Here is a 24866-nt window from a genome sequence, read left to right on the forward strand (position 1 = left end):
AAAAAAAAAGTGCATGTGATTTGCAACTGCCTGAACTTGTTTAAGGTTTTACAGAAAGAGGGATTTATTCGACAAACTGGTTTAGGCTATTGAGAATTTGCTTCAGAGAATGGGGTTTAGTGTTTTAACAATTCAGAAAAAAAACTGTAATGGACCGTAACATGCTTTTCAGTTAGAGTTTTTTAAACTTTTTGGCTTTTGCAGTTGGACTACTGTATTTTTACAGTATGCAAGTGCTGAATATACAGACATTCTGTACTATACAATATTCAGTACAATACTTGCAGTGCGATTACTATACCCTTTTACGTAATTGTAAAATTTGTTTACTGTGTACAATATACTTTTTTCTGTAACTGCATGTTTTGGATGTTGTGTTTTCCATTTTTTGATGAATGATCTGTAGAGTTTATATTTTGACTGGCTGTGTGTATGACCTGAAAGCATTATTTGATTTTGAGCACGAATAAAATGGCACGAAAAAACTGTAAATATGCATTTTCTGTCATGAATGTAACAGATTAATTCTGTAGTTAATTGTAAAAAATTTGTTACTTATGTCTTATAAAATATATAGATACTTTTTGCTTTGCCACTTAAAACCCACCATGTGTTTGGTCAAATGATGGAGCAGGACATTTTATGTGTGTAAATAGCCTACTATATATGCAGTCATGGACATATGGAATCATATCATAAATATCTATGAAATAAGCAACGACTAACAAACTGCACCAATAAATCTGCACCAGCTCCAGATGTGCACTACACACACACACACATTCACTTACTTCTGCTCCAGTAAGTCGAGGAAAAAGGACCCAGAGAGGAATTACAATTACACTCCATCTGTAAGATATTAATATCTTCATTATCGTCTTCATAATCAGCATCATCTTTATTCCTTAAGCTTAATTAAATCAGTGAGTAAAAATAAGAAGCGATTCGATTGTATGGAATCCGATTAGGCTACTTCAACACAGTACATTCCCTTAAAAAAAGGTACAAAAGCTGTCACTGGGGCAGTACTCTTTCAAAAGGTACACCTTTGTACCTAAAGAGTCCATATTAGTACCTCAAAGGTAAATATTGGTTACAAAATATACATATTAGTACCTAAATGGTACATTTTAGAACCTTATTAAAGGGTATCATCCCAGTGACAGCTTTTGTACCTTTTTTTTCCCTGAGTTTCAGTTCTTCTAATTCACAGCTGGACTCTTTTCGCGGGTTTGGCTGAATGCAGAAAATACGTTAGGCTATGGGTTCGTTTTCAGTGTCATTTGATCTAATGTTATTTTACACATACTTTGTAAGCTGCCGATGATGTCAGACTTTTATAGATTCCAAAATGTATAAAATACTTTCAGAATGAGCTTCTGTTACATGCGTCAAAACGTCCATAACACTCACTTTTATGTAGCTAGACTTATTTAGCTAGAAACTAAAGTCAAATGATTTATATTTTTATTTAAACATTTAAAGTTTTTTCTTTAAAACATTATACTGTACTTTAAAATAGGTACAACATCAATAAATAAGAATATAAAAGAGGAAAATCTGTTCAAATGATAAACACTTTAAATTTGATTAAATCCTCAACGTATAGGCTTATCAATAATTCGTGATCACAATAAACAAACACTGGACTAAAACTCTAAAACAGTATAGTGTAAAATGAACTACAGGCCAAATGGATAATTTTCCTCTTTTGAATTTATAAAACAACACGTACAAGTATAATTTCTGTAAGACACTCTTAAGAGAGATGTTGTTACCTGTTCAGTGGAGATGCTTTTTTTCTGGAGGAATGAAGAAAGACACCTGTAACCCTTCCCTCACTATTTATCTTTACCGCTATCCCTCTCTCTTATTTACTGTACAACTATTAGGCCTACCATCATCCCTGATCTCTCTCTCTCTCTCTCTCCCAATCCACACTGACATAGGTGATACCCAAGCTTTCCGTTTTGAGGAGGATGTTTTGTATTGGATGTGGATTTGCCTGGTTTAACACACAAGGAGAGAGAGAGAGAGAGAGAGAGAGAGAGAGAGAGAGAGAGAGAGAGATCTTAGCTAACATTTAGATTAAGTTAAATTAGCTATTAGCCTATATAACCTATTTGATGGAAAAACAAAAGAAATATCCCAGCTAACTGGGAATATTCTCAGAACTCTGGCAAGATTCTCTCAAAGTTATGAACAAACATTATTCTAGTAACGTTGATAGAACGTTCGTTCAAAGTTTTCTGGTCTTTAATAATGTTCTCAAAATGTTATCACAAAAACATTATTCATACATCGTTCATGGAACTTTTTTGAAACGTTTTATTTGGATGTTCATCTAACATTTACTTGTTTCAGAATGTTTAGAGAACATTCAAAAGTAACGTTCCCATAATGTTTGCAAAATGATAACACGGAATGTTCCCTTTATGTTCATATAACCAAGACATTTTTTTAACGTTTTTAAAACGTTTTTTAACATTTTCATAACTTAATGTGGAGATAGTGTTGGATATAGTACATTATAACCAATATAAAAAAACATGTAAAAATAATAATAAAATAAACTTGTTACTTGTATTACTAAGAAAATAAAAAAATATAATATATAACATATAAGCTTTCATTTAGAAAGTTCCTAAATGTTACTTTTATTCTTCTCACATCAAAACAAAATCATATCTTAATAACATTTAATTCAAATTAACACAATTATTTTATCCAAAATCATATGACCTATGCAAATTGTCATCTTGTTTCTCTGAACATCTGGTAAATCATGAAACATAAAGGAGCATCTTCACTAAAGGTGAAATAAACTGAGAATTGACAGATGAAAGAGATTTTATATCTCTCCGTCTGTCTGCACACACACACACACACACACACACACACACACACACACACACACACGCACACACACACAAACACACGCACACACTGCAGTGTGACAGGTGACACCGGAGGCTTTTAATTCCAGTGTACACACAAATTCTGGTCCAGACAGACATCAATAATTCAGGCTGTTAATTGAGTTGAACGTTATGCTTTTAGCTGTAGGACTGTAGGTCAGACAGTCAGACCTCTAACATTAGGTACACACAATAAGAACAAAATAAAGAAGTAGCCTATAAATTATTTGATGGAAAAACAAGAAATATCCTAACTGGGAACACTCTCAGAACTCTGGCAAGGTTCTCTCAAAGTTATTAACAAACATTATTCTAGTAACGTTGATAGAACGTTCGTTCAAAGTTTTCTGGTCTTTAATAATGTTTTCAAACGTTATCACAAAAACACAAATTTCAGTGAAAATGCACTATTTCTTTGCACTGTAATAATTTAGCTAACATCTAAAGTTTTCTCACATCTGAACTGTGTGTGTGTGTGTGTGTGTGTGTGTGTGTGTGTGTGTGTGTGTGTGTGTGTGTGGATTAGATCGTCTAAATGAATTGTTTGTTTTAAAGTGGACAGTGCCAAAGCTCTTTATACCCCTTCCTCATCAGTTCAACTTATCCTTTCATTCTCATCTCCTCTCCCTTCTCATCCTTTCTTCCCAGATCTCCCTCTCTATCCTTCTTACAGCTGCTTATTCCTGTTCACGCTGAGAGCAGAGAGGAGCAGATTTGCAGCTCTGATAGTGTGAGTGTATGTGCTTAACAGGCGTGACAGAGAGGCTCTGTGTGTGTGTGTGTGTGTGTGTGTGTGTGTCTGTGTGTGTGTGTCTGTGTGTGTGTATGTGTGTGTGTGTGTGTGTATAAGGTCACAGGGCTCATCTTTAAGGATGAATCCTGTTATATGTTAGGAGGATAAAAGGCTCGAGTGTGTTTGTGCAAACTCAGTAATCTCAGATCGGATTGATTCCATTGGGAACTCACTCTCTCCCCTGAGACACAACAGAGAAAGAGAGACAAAGTGTCTTCTCACTGAACAAAATATTCGCTTATTCGGCTTTATTTACATCTTTTATTAAAAATAATCTTACTACTTCGTGATTTTTTTAGTTTATTGGACTTAATTTATTTCATTTTCTAAAAAATAATTGAATTGTATATGCTATGATGACTTCAATATTACTTTACACTGTAAAAAAGAATTGTTGGTGTAACTTAAAAAAAAATAAGTTATTTGGTTGCCTTAAAATTTTGAGTTCATTGAAATTAAAAATTTGAGTTAATACAATGAAGGCGAATGGTTTAATCAACAGAAACTCAAAATATTATTATCTGGTATCAAAAGCAAAGCCACTGGAAAGCAAGCCTGCAACCTTTAGCCAAAAAAGCGTAACGGCTAATGCTAACTGGCGGTATGCAGGGAGGAGTTTTGAATGGCCACACGATAGGCTGAGAGGGGCCGCACGTGATTAAGTTAGCCGTTACGCTTTCTCCAATGGTAAGACATACAGACCCTCTTATCTCTCTGTTATAATATGATCTCTGGCGCTAGTCAAAGCATTTATCAGTTGCGTCTTGTTCCGTTTTCAAAACAATTCAGTCTTTTCAATATAAAAGTCTTCGCTACTGACTGACACACTCATAACTTTGCCGCCATCTAATGGCGTGAAAATGTAACTTCTGTTGCTGTTCATGGTCAGGGACTATTTTATCCGGCGGAAGGAAGGCTTTTAGAAAAAGTTTACTTCATGAAAGTTGCATTGATACATATTTCTGGCTTTAATATTTGTATTGTGTGGTAACCGTTTTATAAGTAAGCAATAAGGTACGAGAGGCCGTGCTGTATCGTGAATAAGTCACGACGCGGAGTGCCTGCAACCCCTTCAGCAGTGACTTATTCACGATAACGTACAGCACAGCCTCTCGTACCTTATTGCTTACATACAACATAAATTAGATAGAGTAAAATGCAACAATGAGCTTCAGGAAAAATTATTTTCATTTCACTACTGTAAAGTGATCTTACAGGAGATGAAAGTAGATGAAGTAGGCTAATTGATCTTACAAGAAGAAAAAAGTTCAAAAACCAAAGAACTAAATATGAAATGTGTAACAGTACAGTATACTGTCAATTACAGTAATACATATATAGTGAATTTGCCATTCTCTGCACCTTCAGCCAAATTTCACTACAGTATACAGTACTATAGCAGTTTCTTTGAGTAATTTCTGACATATTGTTAATTATCCTTTTAAAATTCCATATTCTTATGTTGTCCCTTTAGCTTACATCTACAATTAGTTGTTTAAAAACAATTTTAGCCAATTTTTATTTACATTTTAATGAAATAAATTTTAATTAGTTAATATACGTGTTTCCTTCAGTTACAATTACTGATATTTGTACATTATAATACAAATTTTCCACCATTTCTCACTTTATTCAGAAGCTGCAAACATTTTGGCAATACAATTGTTTTTGTTATGCCAATAAAACAGGAAAGTGATCTGTCTTATGCCAGAAATACAAAGAGACACAAGCACATCCTAATTACTCTTTTTAATTGATGTTCTTTCCTTAATACTTTCTGAGAATATTTGGCAATTGTTATTTTCTTGGATAGGCTCTGCAGAATCATTTTATTTCGTTTTTAGATTCTTATTCATTTGTTAAAATATTACTTTTTATATTACATTTTATTTGGACTACTCTGAATTTTATCTTATAATAGTCATTTTGGACCATTTTTATAATGAAATAATGAATTTTTATAATGAAAAAATGATCCTATTAAAGTTAAGAGCAGCCCAAATAAAGTAAACAAATATTTTAACAAATAAATAAGGATATAAAACAGTAAATTAAATAAAATTAGACACCTGAGCTGCACTATTTGGCAATGAGAAAAGTGTTTTTTGTTTTGTTTTGTCATGGCAATAAAGTTGAATTGAATTAGAATTGAGAGCGAGAAGGGGACAGACTGTGTGTGTATATGTTATAAATCAGGCCTCTTCCACAGAGGTCTCATTCTCTGGTCTCTGCTTGCAGACTTTTTTGTGGTCACTCTCTGATTCGCCTCCAGAAGACTGAAACCTCTCTCTATCTGTGCGTGTCCCCAGATTTCTGCTTTTTTTTTCTTCCATTAATGCTGACAAATCTCTCTCTCTGTCCGGCACAGGGGAGTTGTGGTTTCTAAAAGGTTTCTGTATGTTTCCCATGCCTCTATCAGTCTTTGTCAAGGAAAATAATATATCCGCCCGAAACAAGAGACAAATGGCCAGAGACATTGAGAGGAAAAGTGCCAAAACAACTGAATCACACACACACACACACACACACACACACACAGACCTTCATAAAAATGAGACAGGAGACAAGTGTATTCACTGTTTTATAACTTCATCTTTTTAATCATGTGTAATCTTAATCTCATGTGTAAACAAATTCAGAGACCACCTCCATCATTGGCCTTCTGCTCTTTATAAATAACATCCCGACCTCTTGTTTGGGATTCCAGATATCCAGACCTCACATTTTCCTCTCATGGACAAAATACAGATTCTGAATTCGAAATCGGCAGTTAGGACCATATTTTTATGTATTTAGCATATTTATGAGGAATATAATGCAAGAAAATTGGTGATCAGCAACAAGAATTCAATGCTCTGAACATCTCAATCGTGTTCTTACCCAGACTCTGAATTCTGACAAAGAGGAAAAAACAATCTTGGAGTCTAGAATCCAAATCTAGTGGCTGATTAATCTCATTAGAATCATTTAATCAGGGCTGAAACATAATCAAACTTACAGTACCTGAAAATGACGATTAACTTCACATGAACATGAGAAGAAAGGTAAACGACCCTTTTGAGAACAAAGTCCATAAAACACAGCTGACCTTCAACAGAACATATGACTTTTTTCTGCTTCCCAAAGGTGTGCGTGTGTGTGTTTGTGTGTGTGTGTGGCTGTACATCGGTTATCTTGATATTTGTTCCAGTCAAAACATTATCAGTAGTGATTTTTTTTTCAGAAGTGATTTTGCAAATTAAATAAAAACATAAAGGAATCACAGCGTGTTAGAGCTACAGTGCAACTGTTCAGTCATTCATGAAATAAACAACAAATATTTACAAACAAAATTCACAAATATAAAAAAATACTGTTTTTAACATTCACAACTAAAGATAAAGAGATGTGTTTGAGCGCATTTACACTTTAAGTGTCTATGAAAAATCAATTACAGAAATGTTCTGCACATTTGTTAATCATGTCTCCCAAATGATTTGGATTAGCAGTGTTTGTACAGATACAGGCAATTTGACAGAACATAGCAGTTTATGTGGTTTTGGAACACCCTCTAGTGGAGATGAACCTGTACTCTCTCTCTTTATAAGGCTTCAGAGCTTATTTGGACACTAGAGAGGCAGATAATGTTGTGTTCAATCTTTGAATTGGTGTCGTTGGTGTATTGTAGTGTAGTTATTTTAAGATGTACCTAGAGAGTTGTGTATGAGACATTCTTTATATGTGTGTAATGGGTTAAAACTGAAGGAGCATTTGGAATCATAACTGCACGTTTGCACGTAACCATGAGTAACAAGTCAGTTCATATTCACGGATGAAAACACATCCAGAGAAAGCTTCTGAATAAAATTACTTTAAAACACTAATCTTCTTTGCCATTGTAGCATTTTTTTCATGTGTTTCTCAAGCCTGGATTTTACTTTGACCCTTCATTACAGCCATCACAATCAAGCTTTAAGAGTTAACCATGATTCTCTCTAGCTCTTTTCCTGTGGACTTTTTTTTTCCCCACCACCCCTAATCACAGCCCCCTCTCTTGCTGTCTTTCTCTCTCTATGTGAGGTTGTGGAGAGGTTGGCTGACCCTCATGCAGCTCCAGTAAAGTGCCCTGGCCAGCGTCAACACCACCAGCAACAACGCCGCTGCCCAGGAGGCATAAATGCCTCCATACACACGCGCCTGGGACCACGTCCCTGCCTGGAGACAAACACAGACAATAACGGAATACACAAATGCAGTTTGATGTTATTTTGACAGGTGTGACAATTGGTAAAACTTTGCAACAAGATTCAAACTATATCATGCTGATTTACATACACTGTTGTTCAAAAGTTTTTTTTTTTTTTAAATAAATCAATACTTTTATTCACTGATTTCTATTTCAAATAAATGCTGTTCTATTCATCAAAGAGTCCTGACAAGAACATTAGTTAACATGAACTAGCACTGAACAATTGTTTTTAGCATTTATTAGACTTAATGTCAAAAATTAACTGATACATTTTTGAAAATTACAAGTTGTGTTTGTTAACATTAGTAACGTGAACTAACATGAACAAACAATGAACAATTGTGTTTTTATTAACTAACACTGACAAAGATTATTAAACGTAAACGTTGTATATTGCTCAGTTAGTTCATATTAGTTAAAGGGTTAGTTCACCCAAAAATGAAAATAATGTCATTTATTACTCACCCTCATGCCGTTCCACTCCCGTAAGACCTTCGTTAATCTTCGGAACACAAATTAAGATATTTTTGTTAAAAATCCGATGGCTCAGTGAGGCCTCCATAACCAGCAATGACATTTCCTCTCTCGAAATCCATTAATGTACTAAAAATATATTTAAATCAGTTCATGTGAGTACAGTGGCTTAATATTAATATTATAAAGTGACGAGAATATTTTTGGTGCGCCAAAAAAACAAAATAACGACTTATTATAGTGATGGCCGATTTCAAAACACTGCTTCAGGAAGCTTCGGAGCGTTATGAATCAGCGTGTCGAATCATGATTCGGATCGTGTGTCAAACTGTCAAACTGCTGAAATCACGTGACTTTGGCGCTCTGAACCGCTGATTCAACACACTGATTCATAACGCTCCGAAGCTTCCTAAAGCAGTGTTTTGAAAACGGCCATCACTATATAAGTTATTTTGTTTTTTTGGCGCACCAAAAATATTCTCGTCGCTTTATAATATTAATATTGAACCACTGTACTCACATGAACTGATTTAAATATGTTTTTAGTACATTAATGGATCTTGAGAGAGGAAATATCATTACTGGCTATGGAGGCCTCACTGAGCCATCGGATTTCAACAAAAATATCTTAATTTGTGTTCCGAAGATGAACGAAGGTCTTATGGGTGTGGAACGCCATGAGGGTGAGTAATAAATGACAGAATTTTCATTTTTGGGTGAACTAACCCTTTAATACATTAATGTTAAAGGGTTAGTTCACCCAAAAATGAAAATTATCCCATGATTTACTCACCCTCAAGCCATCTTAAGTATATATGACTATCTTCTTTCAGTCAAACACAATCCGAGTTCTATTAAAAAATATTCTGGCTCTTCCAGGCTTTATAATGGGAGTGAATAGTAACAGTGATTTTGAAGCCCAAAAAAGCACATCCATCCATCCATCATAAAAGTAATCCATATGGCTCCAGGGGGTTAATAAAGGCCTTCTGAAGTGAAGTAATGCATTTTTGTATGAAAATTATCCATAATTCTAACTTTATAAACTGTAATCACTAACTTCCGGTAACGGCCGTCCATGCATTCACGTTCCAGCATATGACATGGACGTAAGTGTAGCGTAAGCTTAAGTGAGAGTAGACGCCTCTCGTGGTTCAAACAAATAGGGCTGGACAACAAACTCAAGCTCCTCCGACACTTCTCTTTAAAAATTCTCGTTTTAGACTTCTATTTCATGACTGGTGTTTTGTTTTGCTCTATCATCTGTGCTTTCGTGTTTGTCAATACATCATGTGTCAGGTCAAAGTACACTCTTCCGCCAGAATCGACTCGCATATGGAAGCCAGTGATTATAGTTTATAAAGTCAGAAATATGGATATTTTCTTACAAAAACGCATTGCTTGGCTTTAAAAGGCCTTTATTAACCCCCTGGAGCCATATGGATTCCTTTAATGATGAATGGATGTGCTTTTTTGGGCTTCAAAATCTTGTTTACTATTCACTCCCATTATAAAGCTTGGAAGAGCCAGAATATGTTTTAATATAATACAGATTGTGTTTGACTGAAAGACATATACACCTAAGATGGCTTGAGGATGAGTAAATTATAGGATAATTTTCATTTTGGGTGAACTAACCTAGAGTGTTTAGAGTGTTTGTAGAACTACAGTGTTTGTATGTTTAATGTTAATGATTTTACCTTATTGTAAACATAAATATTTAATATGAAAATCTATACTAATTCATAAATTTGGGTCACAGCTTGGAAATAGTAATGCACCATCACAAAGCATTACAGAAATATTTGAAGAAATGCACACTCACAATCAGACCAGCAGCTGAGATGCTAAACAGCAAGCACAGCAGGTAACACCACAGACTCCGCCTCCTCGGATATCTCTGGCCAATCGAAGATCTGGTAAAAATGAGGAAGAGACCAATGAGAGGAACAGCAGGGGGTAATGGAATGGAACTATTAAAAGGCGAAGTGTGTAATTTCTGCTTTACTAGCACCAGTACACAGAATTCCCCTATAGGTCATTGGTTAGACAAATAGTTAGTCCCACCCCAAATTCATGCCATTGGCTAAGAATATGTTGTTGTGTCTGTATGCTCAAACAAACAGAGCAATGTTTTGATAGAACAACAAATCAGAATCAGACAACGAATCAGTCAACAAATAGCTTATTTATAGTTGTCCAAACAGGATGTTAAAATTTTATGGGACATTTATCAACATTGAAAAAATTATAGCCAGTTAAAGGCAGTAATGCTTTTCAAAAGCTAAAGCTGTGTACTGGAGGTTGACAGAGAGAGGCAGACATTAAACTTATGATCTAATAAAAACAGTTTTTAGAACAGGTTTATTCGGCATATGCAAATTGTGTTGTGATTTTTGGCTGAGAAATACTCACACTTTTCTGCAATGGGGGCATCGAGCCAGTGTCCTGTCAGTAAACTCGGTCCACTGAAATGTTGAGAAAGATGTTGATTAGCTAATGTGATGCAGTGGCATAAATAAAACACGAATAAACAGCCATTTGATATTCCAATTTAACTCGACACTGAATCTGAGCCGAGTGATTCGGTCATGATGTCAATGATAATGATACACTGTGTGTCAGTACGACGCTGCTGTATTGTTTTTGTGTGTGTGTGTGTGTGTGTGTGTGTGTGTGTGTATGTACCAGGAAAGTGTTGCTGCAGTGTCCGCAGGAAACTCTAGCTCCAGCAGGTTGTGGTTCCGGACTGGCTGGGCCTGGATGGACTGGCCCCAAATTTATGATCCTCTTACTAGTCCACAGACAAGGAGACAAATACATTTAATTTTTCTTCACATACACAAGCCTGACTGAGACAATTCGTGTCAAATATTTCATTTGTTTTAAATATAACTTTGTCTCCTTCTGTTCTGTCTTACCAATAAGGCCGAGGGCAGGCGATCCTTTGGGATGTGACCTTGCAGATGAGAAGACAGTTACAAGGACACCGCACATATTTCTTCCCTGCAGGGGCATTCTTTATGGGCTGGAGAGAATGAAGGTTAATGAAAAGAACAGAAAGGAGGAGAGAGACAGAAAAGAGAGTTAATTTTGGTTACCTAAAGATGGTCTCTATATGACATGCTTTTAAGTTTTGGGGCTGCCAACCGATTAAAATCAAATTCATTGCATGTAATGCTGAATAATTTATCCCATATACACTACCGTTCAAAAGATTTGGGTCAGTACTTTTTTTTTTTTTAATTATAACTAAATAATTTTATTTGCATCAAATTGATCAAAAATTACAGTAAAGACTTTTAAAAAAAAAAATCATGGTTTCCACAAAAATATTTCAACATTGATAATAAGAAGAAATGTTTTTTAAATGTAAGAAATGTTGAGCATACTGTATTAAAATGATTTCATAATGATCATGTGACCCTGAAGACTGGAGTAATGGCTGCTTTGAAAATCACAGGAATAAATTACATTTTTAAATATATTAAAATAGAAATTTCTAAATTGTAATATTTCACAATACTGTTTTACTGTATTCTGATCAAATACATGCAGCCTTGGTGAGCATTAGGAATTTCTTTCAAAAACATTTTTAAAAATCTTACTGAACCCAAACTTTTGAACAATATTTGCTGACAGAAGCTCCCAAACCATCAGCCCTATTACATTTATCTATTATTGAATTGCTCAATTTGTACATATTCTTGGCATTGATAAAACCATAATGTTTACAGTTATGACAATAATGAATTTGATCAGTATGAACTAACAGCCAATAAACAAAAAAAAAATTAATTTTACAACTGTGCAAAAGTTTTTACAGCATGTATTTAGTGTACATGTGCTCTATCCCAACTCACTGTAGCTTCATTGCAGACTCCACACTTGACCACATGTTGGTGGATTTTGCCCTCTACGCTGATAAGCGACTGGCACACCCTACAGCTGATGACTGGGGCACTGCCACTCTCTGGAGACGTCAGGGGGGAATATGGTGGAGGGTTCTCACCCAACAACACGGGTGGCTGAGTAGAGTTAGGAAATGGAGGAAAACCTAAGAAGGGAGAAAATGTTGTCATTCCAGTCTGCACATCTATTAGACTTGGATGTGTGGCAATACAGAAGAAAATATTTGTCAGTACTTCAGTTTCATTGCAGCTTTAATGATGGAAATGTTTTATTCATACAGTACACCTGTAATGTCTGGATAACATCATCAATTCAACATAGATACAGGAAATATTGAAATTGAGTAAAACATGAAAGTTTTGTGTATTCAAAGTTTAAACTAAACACTGAACTAAACACTTCGAGAAGGTGAAACAGTTCTCTGTCACCCAGGCCATAAGGATTAACAAGAAAATCAGATTTGGTCTCGAGATCAGCTGAAAGGAGCTTTATAAAGAGACTGCTGGAATGTGCCTTGTTACTAGTGGAGCATGTACATATTTGCCTATACTTATGAGGGCCAAAGCTTTGAAAAATTACCTCACAAATACAGTGAAACATTGTGAAAAACCTTTCGTGAGGATATTTAGGAGTTTTTACTCTTTGAAATACACCCAAAATCAAAAGTCATGAACCACTGCCTCTATGATAAGTAACATATCATATATAATATAGTGAAAAAACCGTGTGTGTGATAAAACAAATATTGTTTTCATAAAATTTAGCCAGTATCACCACATCAGTTTAAAAATCGCCACACCACCATCCTCAGCACGCCCTTTAGTAACTTTCTATTAGCACCGCCCACTCTGTGCAATGATTGGCTGAGGTCTCCTCAGCCAATATTTTCAGGCTTTCTGAATGGCCCAAAGATGTGCCAATCATATGTGTTTGGGTGTAGCTGAAGCGGATACGACTTATTACTGTAAATGTGTAATGCAGAGACGCCGACTCGCTGGTAAATGTGGATAATGAAAACCTTTGTACAGCCGTCCCCGGGCATATGTCTAGTTTTAGACAATATTACAATTTGTCTCGGGAAGGCCAATAACAGAACAGTAAACAGACCTGAACAAGACAACAGTGATGTTCATTCATTACAGGCTTATCAGATAGATGACAAAAGTATGCAAGGATCAATTCAACATTGATTTGTTTGACAAAATACTATCATCCTCCCAACGCAGGTGTATCGTATGCAACTGCATTATATATCTGCTTAGCTGCATGTATCAGCTACAGTATAAGCGCGCGTGCACGTACGCGCACACACACTTCATCTGCCTCTCCACTGCGATCTGCCAGAAAATCATCCGTTCGGGTGCTGCCTTCATTATCCCCAACGTGCAAAATAAACAAGAATAACAGCGCAGAACCTGTACCTAACCTAAATCGTAGTAAATGCACAGGCGTGTGTGTGTGTGTGTGTGTGTGTGTGTGTGTGTGTGTGTGTGCGTGCGTGTGCGCGGGCCCGTGACAGAGCAGAAACGCGCCGCGTTTGCTACTCACTCTGCGGTTTGTTCGGAGCACCGTGTGGAGCTGCTCCCGGAGACACCCCGCCGTTACCACTGCCGAGAGCTCCATCACCGAGATCCGAGAGCAAGGGGGACCGCTCGCCGTCCGCCATACCGAGAGCGAGGCGTAAGGAGGGGGAGCGGCGAGAGCTTGTATTGTTGTGCTACCGGAGAGTGTGTGTCGAGTCCGCCTGCGTCACACGGGTACGTCCGCTGCTGTGGCAACGCTTGTGCGCATCCGTGCGCTCGGGGGTTGTATTGCATGATACCCCTGAGCAATCGCGCACGACATGCTGTACACTGTCACTTACAACCATTTCAAAGATTACTAAATACACAACAGACGTGTGTTCTCAAAAATGCCTGCATGCAAAAATGAAGCAAAAAAAAAAAAAAGAAACAGGAAAAATCATTTGTGTATTAGGCTGACAAGAATTTGATCGAATAAAGCAGGTGTGCAGTACTGTATATAAGGACATTTATTGCGATTTTTTAGCAGGCACCTGTTACTATTTAGTCAAGGCTGCTTTCATAACCCTGACATATGAATTAAATAGAACAATTTATTGAACAAAAATATACTATACAAAATATTTTTTTTAAAAGTTTGCAATGTTCATATTTTATACATTAGGTTTTAATGTCTCATATTAGATAATATGATAGTAAGAGAATGGATCGCACATTTAAGGAGAAAAAAAGAAAAAAAACACCACCAATTTTATTCAGAGGCCCAAACTGAACAAAAATATGCAATTTGGTGCAGTTGCTGTTATTTATATGGCCAAAAAGTAAGATAAAATTCTGATAGCTTGTAATGTAAATCAATGAGATCTTTATAACAATATAACAGACTTGCATAAAATGCATATAAATACAGTATCAGTTGTCATTCTATATCTCCCAATAATATGTCTTAAGATGATATTTAAATGCTTAGTTTTTTGAGCAAAGCTCTGTAGTTTTCATGAGGGCAAAACATATAATGAAATACAATGATGATTGAGAGATGTACAAATAAACATTCCTTGTATCATATTTAATAGCCTATTTACAGTACATTTGAACATGATTTTTATATATATATGGATAACCAAGTAAACCTACGTTGCCTTAGTCCAGTAAATGTCCATCTTGATATATTACTAACAATATTAAAGTTATACTTAAAGGTGCAGTAGGTGATCAGAGAAATGCTAACGTTAGCCTGCTAGCATTGAAAGCATTTGATGCCACCCTCCTGAAAATTGCTTTCCAAAGCCACACCTCCTCCAAAACACATGAACGCATTATTTTTGTTCATTATTATTGCACATCAGAACACCGACTCATTATTGGCCACGTCGTGCTGCTCACGTGATCAGCGTCAGCCAATACTGAGTCAGAACGTAGAACATGGAAGCCTGCCCTGTCTATACAACATAAACAGCGTAGGAGAATGAGAGGGAAGAGATGAAATTGTTGAATAAAGTTATTTTTGTTTTGTTTTTGCGCACAAAAAGTATTCTCGTCGCTTCATAACATTAAGGTTGAACCACTGTAGTCACGTTGACTATTTTAATGATGTCTTTACTACTTTTCTGGACCTTGAATGTGGTAATTATGTTGCTTTCTATGGGGGATTAAAAAAAAAAAAAAAAAAACTTCTCGGATTTCAACAAAAATATCTTAATTTGTGTTCCGAAGATGAACAAAGGTTTTACGGGTTTGGAACGACATGAGGGTGAGTAATTAATGTGCTGTTTTTCAGCAGTTTTGATCATGCTGATAATTTAGAGGTTTAGAAATCCATGTATTAAATATGTAGGCCTATTTGATATGACTACAATTTTGTCATTTCTGTTCTATATGTCCTCAATGTCCTTACCAGCTAAGCCAATACAATTTTATAATTTATACAGTGTTCTTAAAAATACCTATTGTAAACATAAAGAAAAGTAAACATGAATTAAAGGGATTCACCATTTTATAATACAGAAAAACAAGACAGCAACATAAGAAGGGAATTCTTACACATGCAGGCACCTGTTCCTTTCCACTTTATCTAAGCTGCTGATATGGAAACATTTGAACCAAATGTTTATTTCCTGGTTTTAGAGCTAATAAACCTGGTAAGTGAATTAATTCATGGGTCATGTTTCCGGGTTGGATCCAAGACTGTCAATGAAAGGCTGTAGAACTTGATGTTGTCAACACTGCATATTCTGAAGTGTTTATTCTCACGGTCAAGTCATTCTCTCGGGTCTCTCTCAGGTCAGGTTGATGCAGTCCATTGGTCTGTTCATGGGCAGTGTGATCTCCAGTTCTTCTCTTTCCATGATGAATCTGGCATTCCCCTCATGTTTGTGCACTGGGTGAGGCAGGTGAAGGCCCAACTTACTGAAACAAAGAATGTGCACAGATATATTAACATATCTAGTGAATACTGGAAAAAGTAAAATATTTTAACTAATAGTTTACTCACTACTTTGGAGTTCTGAGGTCAAGAAACGTCTCCCTCACATCCAGCACCAAATCAGATGCTTTTGTATCTGGCAGTTTAACTCTTACCTTGCATGAGAGAAAGAGATTTTGTAAGATTACATTGATAATACAATTTTTAAAATGAAGAAACAGCTCAGTCATTTGAGGACAGAAAAATGCTTTAACTCCAATCAGTCTTTGCTATCTGCGTTTAATGCACCATCAAAGCCAACTCTATCTCTTACAGGGAGGAGAAAGGATGTTTCAAACCCTAGCCTTTTTTACGTTCTGGTAAATCTCATTCCTGAATCTTAAGCTTTAGATCTTTGAAACTTTAAATTAGTTTAAAAAGTGTGGAACTTATAGTTTGGAAATCCACAATGCTTAGAGTTGAGATTAGTGGTGTAAAGTATTTGAGTAAATGTAATTAGTTACTGTACTTGAGTAACTTTTTGGCTACTTTATAGTTTTACTGAGTATCAAAGATATTGGCAACTTTTACTCTCTACTTGACTAAATTTTTGAATAAGTATATGTACTCTTTACTCCAATACATTAGGCGTTCATGACCTCAAGGCTAGATTACTGTAATGCTTTACTGGGTGGTTGCCCTGCACGCCTAATAAACAAACTCCAGCTGGTCCAAAATGCAGCAGCTAGAATTCTTACTAGAACCAGGAAGTATCACCATATTAACCCGGTTCTGTCAACACTGCATTGGCTCCCTATTAAACATCGTATAGATTTTAAAATCTTGCTAATTACTTACAAAGCACTAAATGGTTTAGCTCCCCAGTACTTGTGCGAACTCTTAACACATTATAGTCCTTCACGTCTATTGCGATCTCAAAATTCTGGCCAGTTGATAATACCTAAAATATCAAAATCAACCGCAGGCGGTAGATCCTTTTCCTTTTTAGAACCTAAACTTTGGAACAGTCTTCCTAGCATTGTTCGGGAAGCAGACACACTCTGTCAGTTTAAATCTAGACTAAAAACACATCTCTTTAACCTGGCATACACATAACACATTATCTACTTCTATAATTCAAATCATGTAAATTGTTAGGCTGCATATATTAAGTCAGCCGGAACCGGGAACACTTCCCATAACACCTGATGTACTCGCTACATCATAAGAAGGATGGCGTCTATGCTAATATTAGTCTCTCTCTGTTTATTCCAAGGTTTATCGTAGTCTGCCAGATCGAGGGCGTATCCAGATGAGATGAAGGACCTGCACCTAGACACGACGACAACGCAGCCCTGAAGTGTCAACTAAACTATCCCCTGCGAAGGCCTCCTTCCCTTTCCTTTCCCTATGTATGGATGATGCATTGTCATGGTGATTCCGGTTTCGCATGGATCAGCGGAAATGACTAGTGGTTCTGTACTGTGCGGGCCAGACAGGTAATTTGGCGTTATCACTTTGTGAAGGGGACTGGGCGTCTGTGCATACACATTCAAACACGTATACCCTATAGACTAAACACGTAAATGAACGGCAGGAACGCACTGGAAGTCTTCTGTTTTTGGTTAAAAAGGTGTCATTTAAGTGGCCCCCAAGTTAATAATTAACGATTTTTACAACGGAAGTGATTCAATCAAAAACTTACTTTAGCTTGATAATAACTTTTTCCTAGAGCTGCTGTAAAGCCAAAATAATCTCTGTCCATTAATTTTCCTACTATCACTGTTAAGCTGCTTTGAAACAATCTGTATTGTAAAAAGTGCTATATAAATGAAGATGACTATGCTAATAACTGTGCATTAAAGTGCACAGTAACTCTTCAGAAAGTTCCATGCAACTCTTAAAGGGATAGTTCACCCCAAAATGAAAATTCTGTCATCATTTACTCACCCTCAAGTTGTTCCAAACCTGTATGAGTTTCTTTCTTCTGCTGAACACAAAAGAAGATATTTTGAAGAATATTGGTAACCAGACAGTTGTCTTGACTTACATAGTATTTTTATTATTTTTTTTTCTCCTACATTTTACCAACATTCTTCAAAATATCTTATTTTGTGTTCAACAAAAGAAAGAAACTCATACAGGTTTGGAACAACTTGAGGGTAAGTGAACAACAAAATGTTTGGAGTGAACTATCCCTTTAAGAACCCTAAAACGTAATTTCGCTAACACTTAAATTGTATTTAATGACCCCAGTAAGGATGCTGTTAAATTTTGTTAATGCTGTATTAATGTTCAAGATGTAATAAGTGAGGAATGAGCAGTACCAGCATGCTGTCACAACACATGGATGAGGGGTCCTTTCTGCTCAAGCCAAGAAACAAATCTTCAGTCCCAACAGACTGTTTCAGCACAATCTCGTACCTAAACATACAAATACACATGCACAGTGAGAGACCAGCTCACAGCTTAAGTGATTTTGACATGCAAGTATTTTCTCTTACTCTGGCTGTGGCCGTGGATCGGCGAGGTCATCAAAATGTGCCCCCTCAGTCACTTCATCCTCATCCCAGATGCCTTTGCTGTTCTTCTTCACATAGGCAGTGCTACCTAGAAAGAAGAGAGAGACAGAACGATTTAGAAGGATGCTTTTATGTTCTCAAAACCCATAAGAAGCAGCGTGATAATAGCGAAACGTTACATGTTGAATAATTTCAAAGTAGTTAGTCAATTGTATTTTTTATTTAAAAATACAAAATATATTTTAAAATATTATTTTAATTATTTTAAAATTATAAAAATATTTTTTATATTAAAAAAATGTTATATATATATATATATATATATATATATATATATATATACACACACACACTACTGGTCAAAAGTTTGGAAACATTAGTCTCTTATGCTCATTAAGGCTGCATTATTTATAAATACAGAAAAAACAATAATATTGTGAAATATTATTACAATTTAAAATTATGGTTTTCTATTTTAATATACTTTAAAATATAATTTATTTCTGTGATGCAAAGCTGAATTTTCAGCATCATTACTCCAGCCTTCAGTGTCACATGATCCTTCAGAAATCATTGTAATATGATGATTTGATACTCAGTTATTATCAATGTTGAAAACAGTTGTGTTGCTTAATATTTTTTTGGAACCTGTGATACTTTTTCCAGGATTCATTGATGAATAAAAGGTTAAAAAGAACAGCATTTATTCAAAATATAAATCTTTTCTAACAATATAAATCTTTACTATCACTTTTTATCAATTTAACACATCCGTGCTGAATAAAAGCATTAATTTCTTTCAAAAAAAAAAAAAAGAAAGAAAAGAAATTACTGACCCCAAACTTTTGAACGGTAGTGTATATTGTTACAAAAGATTTCTATTTTAAATAAATGCTGATATTTTTTAACTTTTTATTCATCAAAGAATCCTGAAAAAGTATCACAGGTTATAAAATAATATTAAGCAGCACAACTGTTTCCAACATTTATAATAAATCAGCATATTACAATGATTTCTGAAGGATCATGTGACACTGAAGACTGGAGTAATGATGCTGACAATTCAGCTTTGCATCACAGAAATAAATTATATTTTAAAGTATATTAAAATAGAAAACCATAATTTTAAATTGTAATAATATTTCACAATATTATTGTTTTTTCTGTATTTATTATAAAATAAATGCAGCCTTAATGAGCATAAGAGACTTCGTTCAAAAACATTAAAAATAGTAATGTTTCCAAACTTTTGACTGGTAGTGTATATATATATATATATATATATATATATATATATATATATATATATATATATAATGCTATATATATACCTTCGTTGTGTGCAGCAGGAGAGCCGATATGTCCCGGGCCCATCTTTGCTACGGGCTTCACTTTCTGAAAAACAGGATAATTGTTCAGAGATGTATCCTTAATGCACAAGTTAGAAAGCCGAAAATGTAAAACGGCTTTTGTAATAAGCTCAGACCTGGAGATCTTCTTCCTCATCTTCATCGTTTGGGGAGAGCAGGGTGGCCAGCGCCTGGAGATCATGCACGGACGCAAGACCCTCCATCTGTACTATTCGCTAAGTTTGGACGAGAAGGTGAAGTATTATATATACTTTCTTTGGAAGGCGTCGCTGTTCTTCTCTTCCGGGTGCCTATAGTTTAGCGTTTCCATGGAGACTGCACGCGGATTGTAGTAGCAACTGTTGTTAGGCGTCTTGATGTTTATTTAATGTAAATAGTATTTCATAAAACTAACAAAACCTCCATCCGTGTAAATAATTTATTATCAGTAGGCATAGTTAATTTACAGTTGGCAACTGCGTCTTAACTGATATCGTTTGTGTTTTTGGAATAGGCTACCTTTTAAAGTAGGTTATAATATAGGCTACAAGTAAAACAAGTTAATTTAATAACTAAGCGAATTATTGTAGCCTAATACAATTTTGTAGCGAGTTTTATTAACCAACTTTAACCTTTAAACTATCAAACCGAGCTTTACAGCTTTACTGCATATAGGCTATTGTTGTATTGTTCCGAAGTATTTATGGTTTTATGTAAACGTAATTTGTAATTAAGAAACTGGACATGTTTTCTAATGTTGGATAAGTCTGTATATAAATATGGATTTATCTGTGATGCATACATCTCTATTAAACAACAAGAAAGTTACATATCCTAAAGAGGGCAGTGAATGTTTGCACCTGTATGTCGAACCACTAGAGGGCGTGGTTGGTTTACTTTGTCAAAATGATTGCAGGCCTGAAGCTGTAGAGTTCTACAGAGTAGAAGTTTTGGATTAATGCTTCTTATGAATGTCAAGAGAAAACAGACGGATCAGTAGTTTAGAATTGTGTCTCTTTAAAATAGGCCTATTGCTATTATTTATTTAACGAGTCAACATTTATTTTGAGGTCATTTTCTTCTTATTACATGCTGCCATGTTGGTTTAGATTAATGTCAGAATCTTTGTCAAATCACTTGACCTGAGTATTTGCAGAGCCCGCTTTTTAATATTTTCTGAGAAATGAAGTTAATTTGCTGACTGTCCCTCCCCGCAGCGCAGCTTCTCAAATCTCTAAATCCCCCAGGATACAGAAACCTAGTAGCAGACTCTCAAAACATAACTTACCTAATTTGAAGATTATTAAAGTTTAATTTTTATTAAATACATTTCCCCCTATTTTGAGATTTGTGAGAGCCATGTTTATTAGCCTGCTTCAGTCAGGGAAACTGACAGTGCCTGTATGTGACTGTAAGCATGTGTGGAGATTTACTAAGTCACTGTCACAGCTGAATTTGTTGCCTGCAGCAGTTATAAGGGGAATCCGTCAAAGCTAGTTATCAGTATTCCATTCATGTAGTTTCTTTTTCACTTCCATAACTTTTTCCACATTCCAGACTTATTCAGACACTCTCTTCTTTCCATAGTCCCTCAGTCTATCATCTTCTCTGTGTGCTCTGGAGAACCCTTCACTATCTATTTCTGCCATTCTCAGCATTCCTGAATTCAATGTTGTATCATTGTGAGTCTGAATTGAGAACGGATCAGCCTAAGTGTGTCTGAATTTGAACAAAATCAGTTTGAGTCTGAATTTGACAACAAATCTGCGCATTTAAATTTCTAAATTAACAAATCTATGTAGGTGAGTCTGAACTGAAAACAAATATATGTAGATGAGTCTGAATTGAGAACAAATCTATGTAGGTGAGTCTGAATTGAGAACAAATCTATGTAGGCGAGTCTGAACTGAGAACAAATATATGTAGGCAAGTCTGAATTGAGAAGAAATCTATGTAGGTGAGTCTGAATTGAGAAGAAATCTATGTAGATGAGTCTGAATTGAGAACAAATCTATGTAGGTGAGTCTGAACTGAAAACAAATATATGTAGGCGAGTCTGAACTAAGAACAAATCTATGTAGGCGATTCTGAACTGCAAACAAATATAAGTAGGCGAGTCTGAATTGAGAAGAAATCTATGTAGGTGAGTCTGAACTGAGAACAAATATATGTAGGCCTGTCTGAATTGAGAAGAAATCTATGTAGGTGAGTCTGACCTGAGAAGAAATCTATGTAGATGAGTCTGAATTGAGAACAAATCTATGTAGGTGAGTCTGAACTGAAAACAAATATATGTAGACGAGTCTGAACTGAGAACAAATCTATGTAGGTGAGTTTGAACTGAAAACAAATATATGTAGGCGAGTCTGAATTGAGAACAAATCTATGTAGGCGGGTCTGAATTGAGAACAAATCTATGTAGGCGAGTCTGACCTGAGAACAAATCTATGTAGGTGAGTCTGAACTGAAAACAAATATATGTAGGCAAGTCTGAACTGAAAACAAATATATGTAGATGAGTCTGAATTGAGAAGAAATCTATGTAGACGAGTCTGAATTGAGAACAAATCTATTTAGGTGATTCTGAACTGAGAACAAATATGTAGGTGAGTCTGAATTGAGAACAAATCTATATAGGTGAGTCTGAACTTAGAACAAATCTTTTTAAATTAGTCAGAATTTGATTACAGCCATATTGAATTTTTGGTTTCTGTTAACATATTTTTGATTTTGAGTTTGTTTAAAAAAGTCAGAATTTTTGAGCATCATGAGGCCAGTTCACAATGCACAGACAGACGCAGACCAATGCAGACAGGCACCAGATTACAGCCCGTCACTCAGACATTCTGATTCAGCATGTTCATTCAGTGAAATCCAGCTCCGACAGATGCCAACAGACTCTGATAGTGTCTTGTGTCTTGTTGCCGTATGTTGGTGCGGTGTGAAAACTCTGTATAATAGGACACCATAAAGGATCATCCAATGGAAAAAGACTGTTATCAGTAAGTAGAAACAGAGGTTACAGGAGCCGTGCTGCTCCATCTCATATGTGTTCTGGCTGAATTTCTCTGCATACCATTCCACTGATCTGATCTGATGTCATAAATATGGCCAAGCTTTTCCCAGCTTATCCCACCAAAGGATCTGGCAGTCAGCACTGATGCCAGACAGCGCCAGATCCCATGCAAGAGCTGAATTTGTTATCTAATTAACAAATTACCAAGAATAATGCTATATCATCATAACCTGATGCTTTTGAAAGCTTTGTGTTTAGATTTTAATTTCTGGAATTAGGGAAGTAATTGAGTTGTAGATCCAGCTGCCGCTGCCATCCGTGTGTCTCATTGTTTGCTTTTGTGTGAGCGTATGTGGCTGGTTGCTTAGAGATTTGGGATTTTTTCTGACTACAGTCACACAGGGAACATGAGGATTTTAGATGACTTACAAATCTATCTCCCATTGTTCACTGGAATGCCTTGAAGTCAGAAAACCCATGACTGGACTGTACTAAAGGATTACAATTCCATGCGTGATGTCCTCTATTTGGATTGGCCTCCGTTGGCCGCAGTTCTTTACCCAGACTGATAGCTCCGTGTATATAAAAACTGCCAAGGTGGAAAAGTTCTCACATCTTTATGACAGCACAGCATATTTGAGCGAGTTTCATCAAAATGTACCTGTACAAGGCAGCTTGCAGTGACATTTCCATCCCCAGGCAGAGAAGTGTTCAGCGCTCTGAGAGAACTCCAGGCCGCTTCCTCCAGAGACAACGGGCAGGATTGAGCTCATACCACACAGCAGGTTGTCCCCACTGGGCAGGCAGATCCAACTCTGCCCTTGAGCTGCAGCAGCTAGGGCATTTTATGCAGATCCATGGGTACTCTTTAAAGGACTCAGTGAGCACCAACACCAAAATGACCTACAGGTATATATCACTTTTTTTTTTTTACACAGTACTTAAAAGGTTTTTTATACGACATAGAAACATTAAGCCAACCTTACTGTGTCATAACTGGCTGCTGAGAATATGTCAAAATTTACTGCACACAAATGAACATGTGCAAACATGCTGATTTTATTATATCAGCAACATATATTCTTAGCATGTTTTTTGCAAAATGTCACACTTTAATACTTTCTGGATTGTTTATAATCCAATCCAAATAATGTCTTGGGGCTCTTTGACCCAGGCAGAATTTTATGTACTTCTGCTTATACATTAGTATTTCATAACTTGGAATACTTATATCCTGAACTTACACTATACTGTTCAAATGTAATGTACTGTAATGTTATTGAAAGAAGTCACTTATGCTCACTAAGGCCGCATTTATTTGATAAAAAAATACAGTAAAAATACATTTTAAAATAACTGTTTTCTATTTTATTAAAATGTAATTTATTCTGGTTATGGCAAAGCTGAATTTTCAGCATCATAACTCCAGTCTTTAGTGTCACATGATCCTTCTGATGCTGATTTGGTGCTCAAGAAACATTTCTTATTATTATCAATATTGAAAACAGTTGTACTGATTAATATTTTTTGGAAACCGTGATACTTTTTTCATGATTCTTTAAAAAATAGAAAATTTAATGCATCCTTGCTAAATAAAAGTATTATTTCTTTTTAAAAATACAAAATCTTACCAACCCCAGAAGTTTTAAAGGGGACCTATTATGTCCCTTTTTAAGAGATGTAAAATAAGTCTCTGATGTCCCCAGAGTGTGTACAGTATGTGAAGT

General features: G+C 35.7%; 3 protein-coding genes across 4 annotated transcripts in view; 1 reads left to right on the forward strand and 2 right to left on the reverse strand.

The window, feature by feature from the left end:
- Positions 1-6283: 6283 nt before the first annotated feature.
- pip4p1a (phosphatidylinositol-4,5-bisphosphate 4-phosphatase 1a) lies at positions 6284-14062 on the reverse strand. Its single transcript, XM_051914794.1, has 7 exons — positions 13874-14062; positions 12277-12470; positions 11335-11441; positions 11102-11207; positions 10829-10881; positions 10239-10329; positions 6284-7905 (listed from the first exon to the last, which is right to left on the reverse strand). Exons 1-7 carry the CDS (start codon positions 13989-13991, stop codon positions 7762-7764), a joined length of 813 nt encoding a protein of 270 aa, XP_051770754.1. The 5' UTR covers positions 13992-14062; the 3' UTR covers positions 6284-7761.
- kcnab1b (potassium voltage-gated channel subfamily A regulatory beta subunit 1b) overlaps positions 13933-24866 on the forward strand; it is a 76892-nt gene continuing 65958 nt past the window's right edge. The window contains exons 1-2 of one of the 2 annotated variants that reach the window (XM_051914737.1): positions 13933-14082; positions 17529-17751. In XM_051914737.1, the coding sequence (XP_051770697.1) occupies positions 17684-17751 (68 nt within the window). In that variant the 5' untranslated portion in view covers positions 13933-14082; positions 17529-17683. Of the gene's footprint in view, positions 14083-17528; positions 17752-22691; positions 24049-24866 lie in introns of those variants that run through there. The other variant, XM_051914716.1, reaches the window with a different exon arrangement.
- dnaaf6 (dynein axonemal assembly factor 6) lies at positions 14903-23974 on the reverse strand. The gene is made up of 7 exons (XM_051914807.1): positions 23801-23974; positions 20261-20359; positions 20106-20169; positions 18757-18862; positions 18580-18676; positions 16343-16428; positions 14903-16257 (listed from the first exon to the last, which is right to left on the reverse strand). The coding sequence occupies exons 2-7, from the start codon at positions 20345-20347 to the stop codon at positions 16128-16130; spliced, it is 570 nt and encodes a 189-aa protein (XP_051770767.1). The 5' UTR covers positions 20348-20359; positions 23801-23974; the 3' UTR covers positions 14903-16127.

Source organism: Ctenopharyngodon idella, chromosome 2 (assembly GCF_019924925.1).
Source record: "Ctenopharyngodon idella isolate HZGC_01 chromosome 2, HZGC01, whole genome shotgun sequence".
In the NCBI taxonomy this organism is placed as follows: Eukaryota; Metazoa; Chordata; class Actinopteri; order Cypriniformes; family Xenocyprididae; genus Ctenopharyngodon; species Ctenopharyngodon idella.

Coding starts and splice junctions, on each gene's coding strand:
- pip4p1a (XM_051914794.1), bottom strand. CDS start 13,991: ATGGCGGACGGCGAGCGGTCCCCCTTGCTCTCGGATCTCGGTGATGGA. Junction 12,471..13,873: donor TGCTCCGAACAAACCGCAGA/GTGAGTAGCAAA, acceptor CTCCCTTCTTAG/GTTTTCCTCCATTTCCTAAC. Junction 11,208..11,334: donor GCCTGCCCTCGGCCTTATTG/GTAAGACAGAAC, acceptor TCTGTGGACTAG/TAAGAGGATCATAAATTTGG.
- dnaaf6 (XM_051914807.1), bottom strand. CDS start 20,347: ATGGAGGGTCTTGCGTCCGTGCATGATCTCCAGGCGCTGGCCACCCTG. Junction 20,170..20,260: donor ATGAGGAAGAAGATCTCCAG/GTCTGAGCTTAT, acceptor CCTGTTTTTCAG/AAAGTGAAGCCCGTAGCAAA. Junction 16,258..16,342: donor GACCTCAGAACTCCAAAGTA/GTGAGTAAACTA, acceptor TCTTTGTTTCAG/TAAGTTGGGCCTTCACCTGC.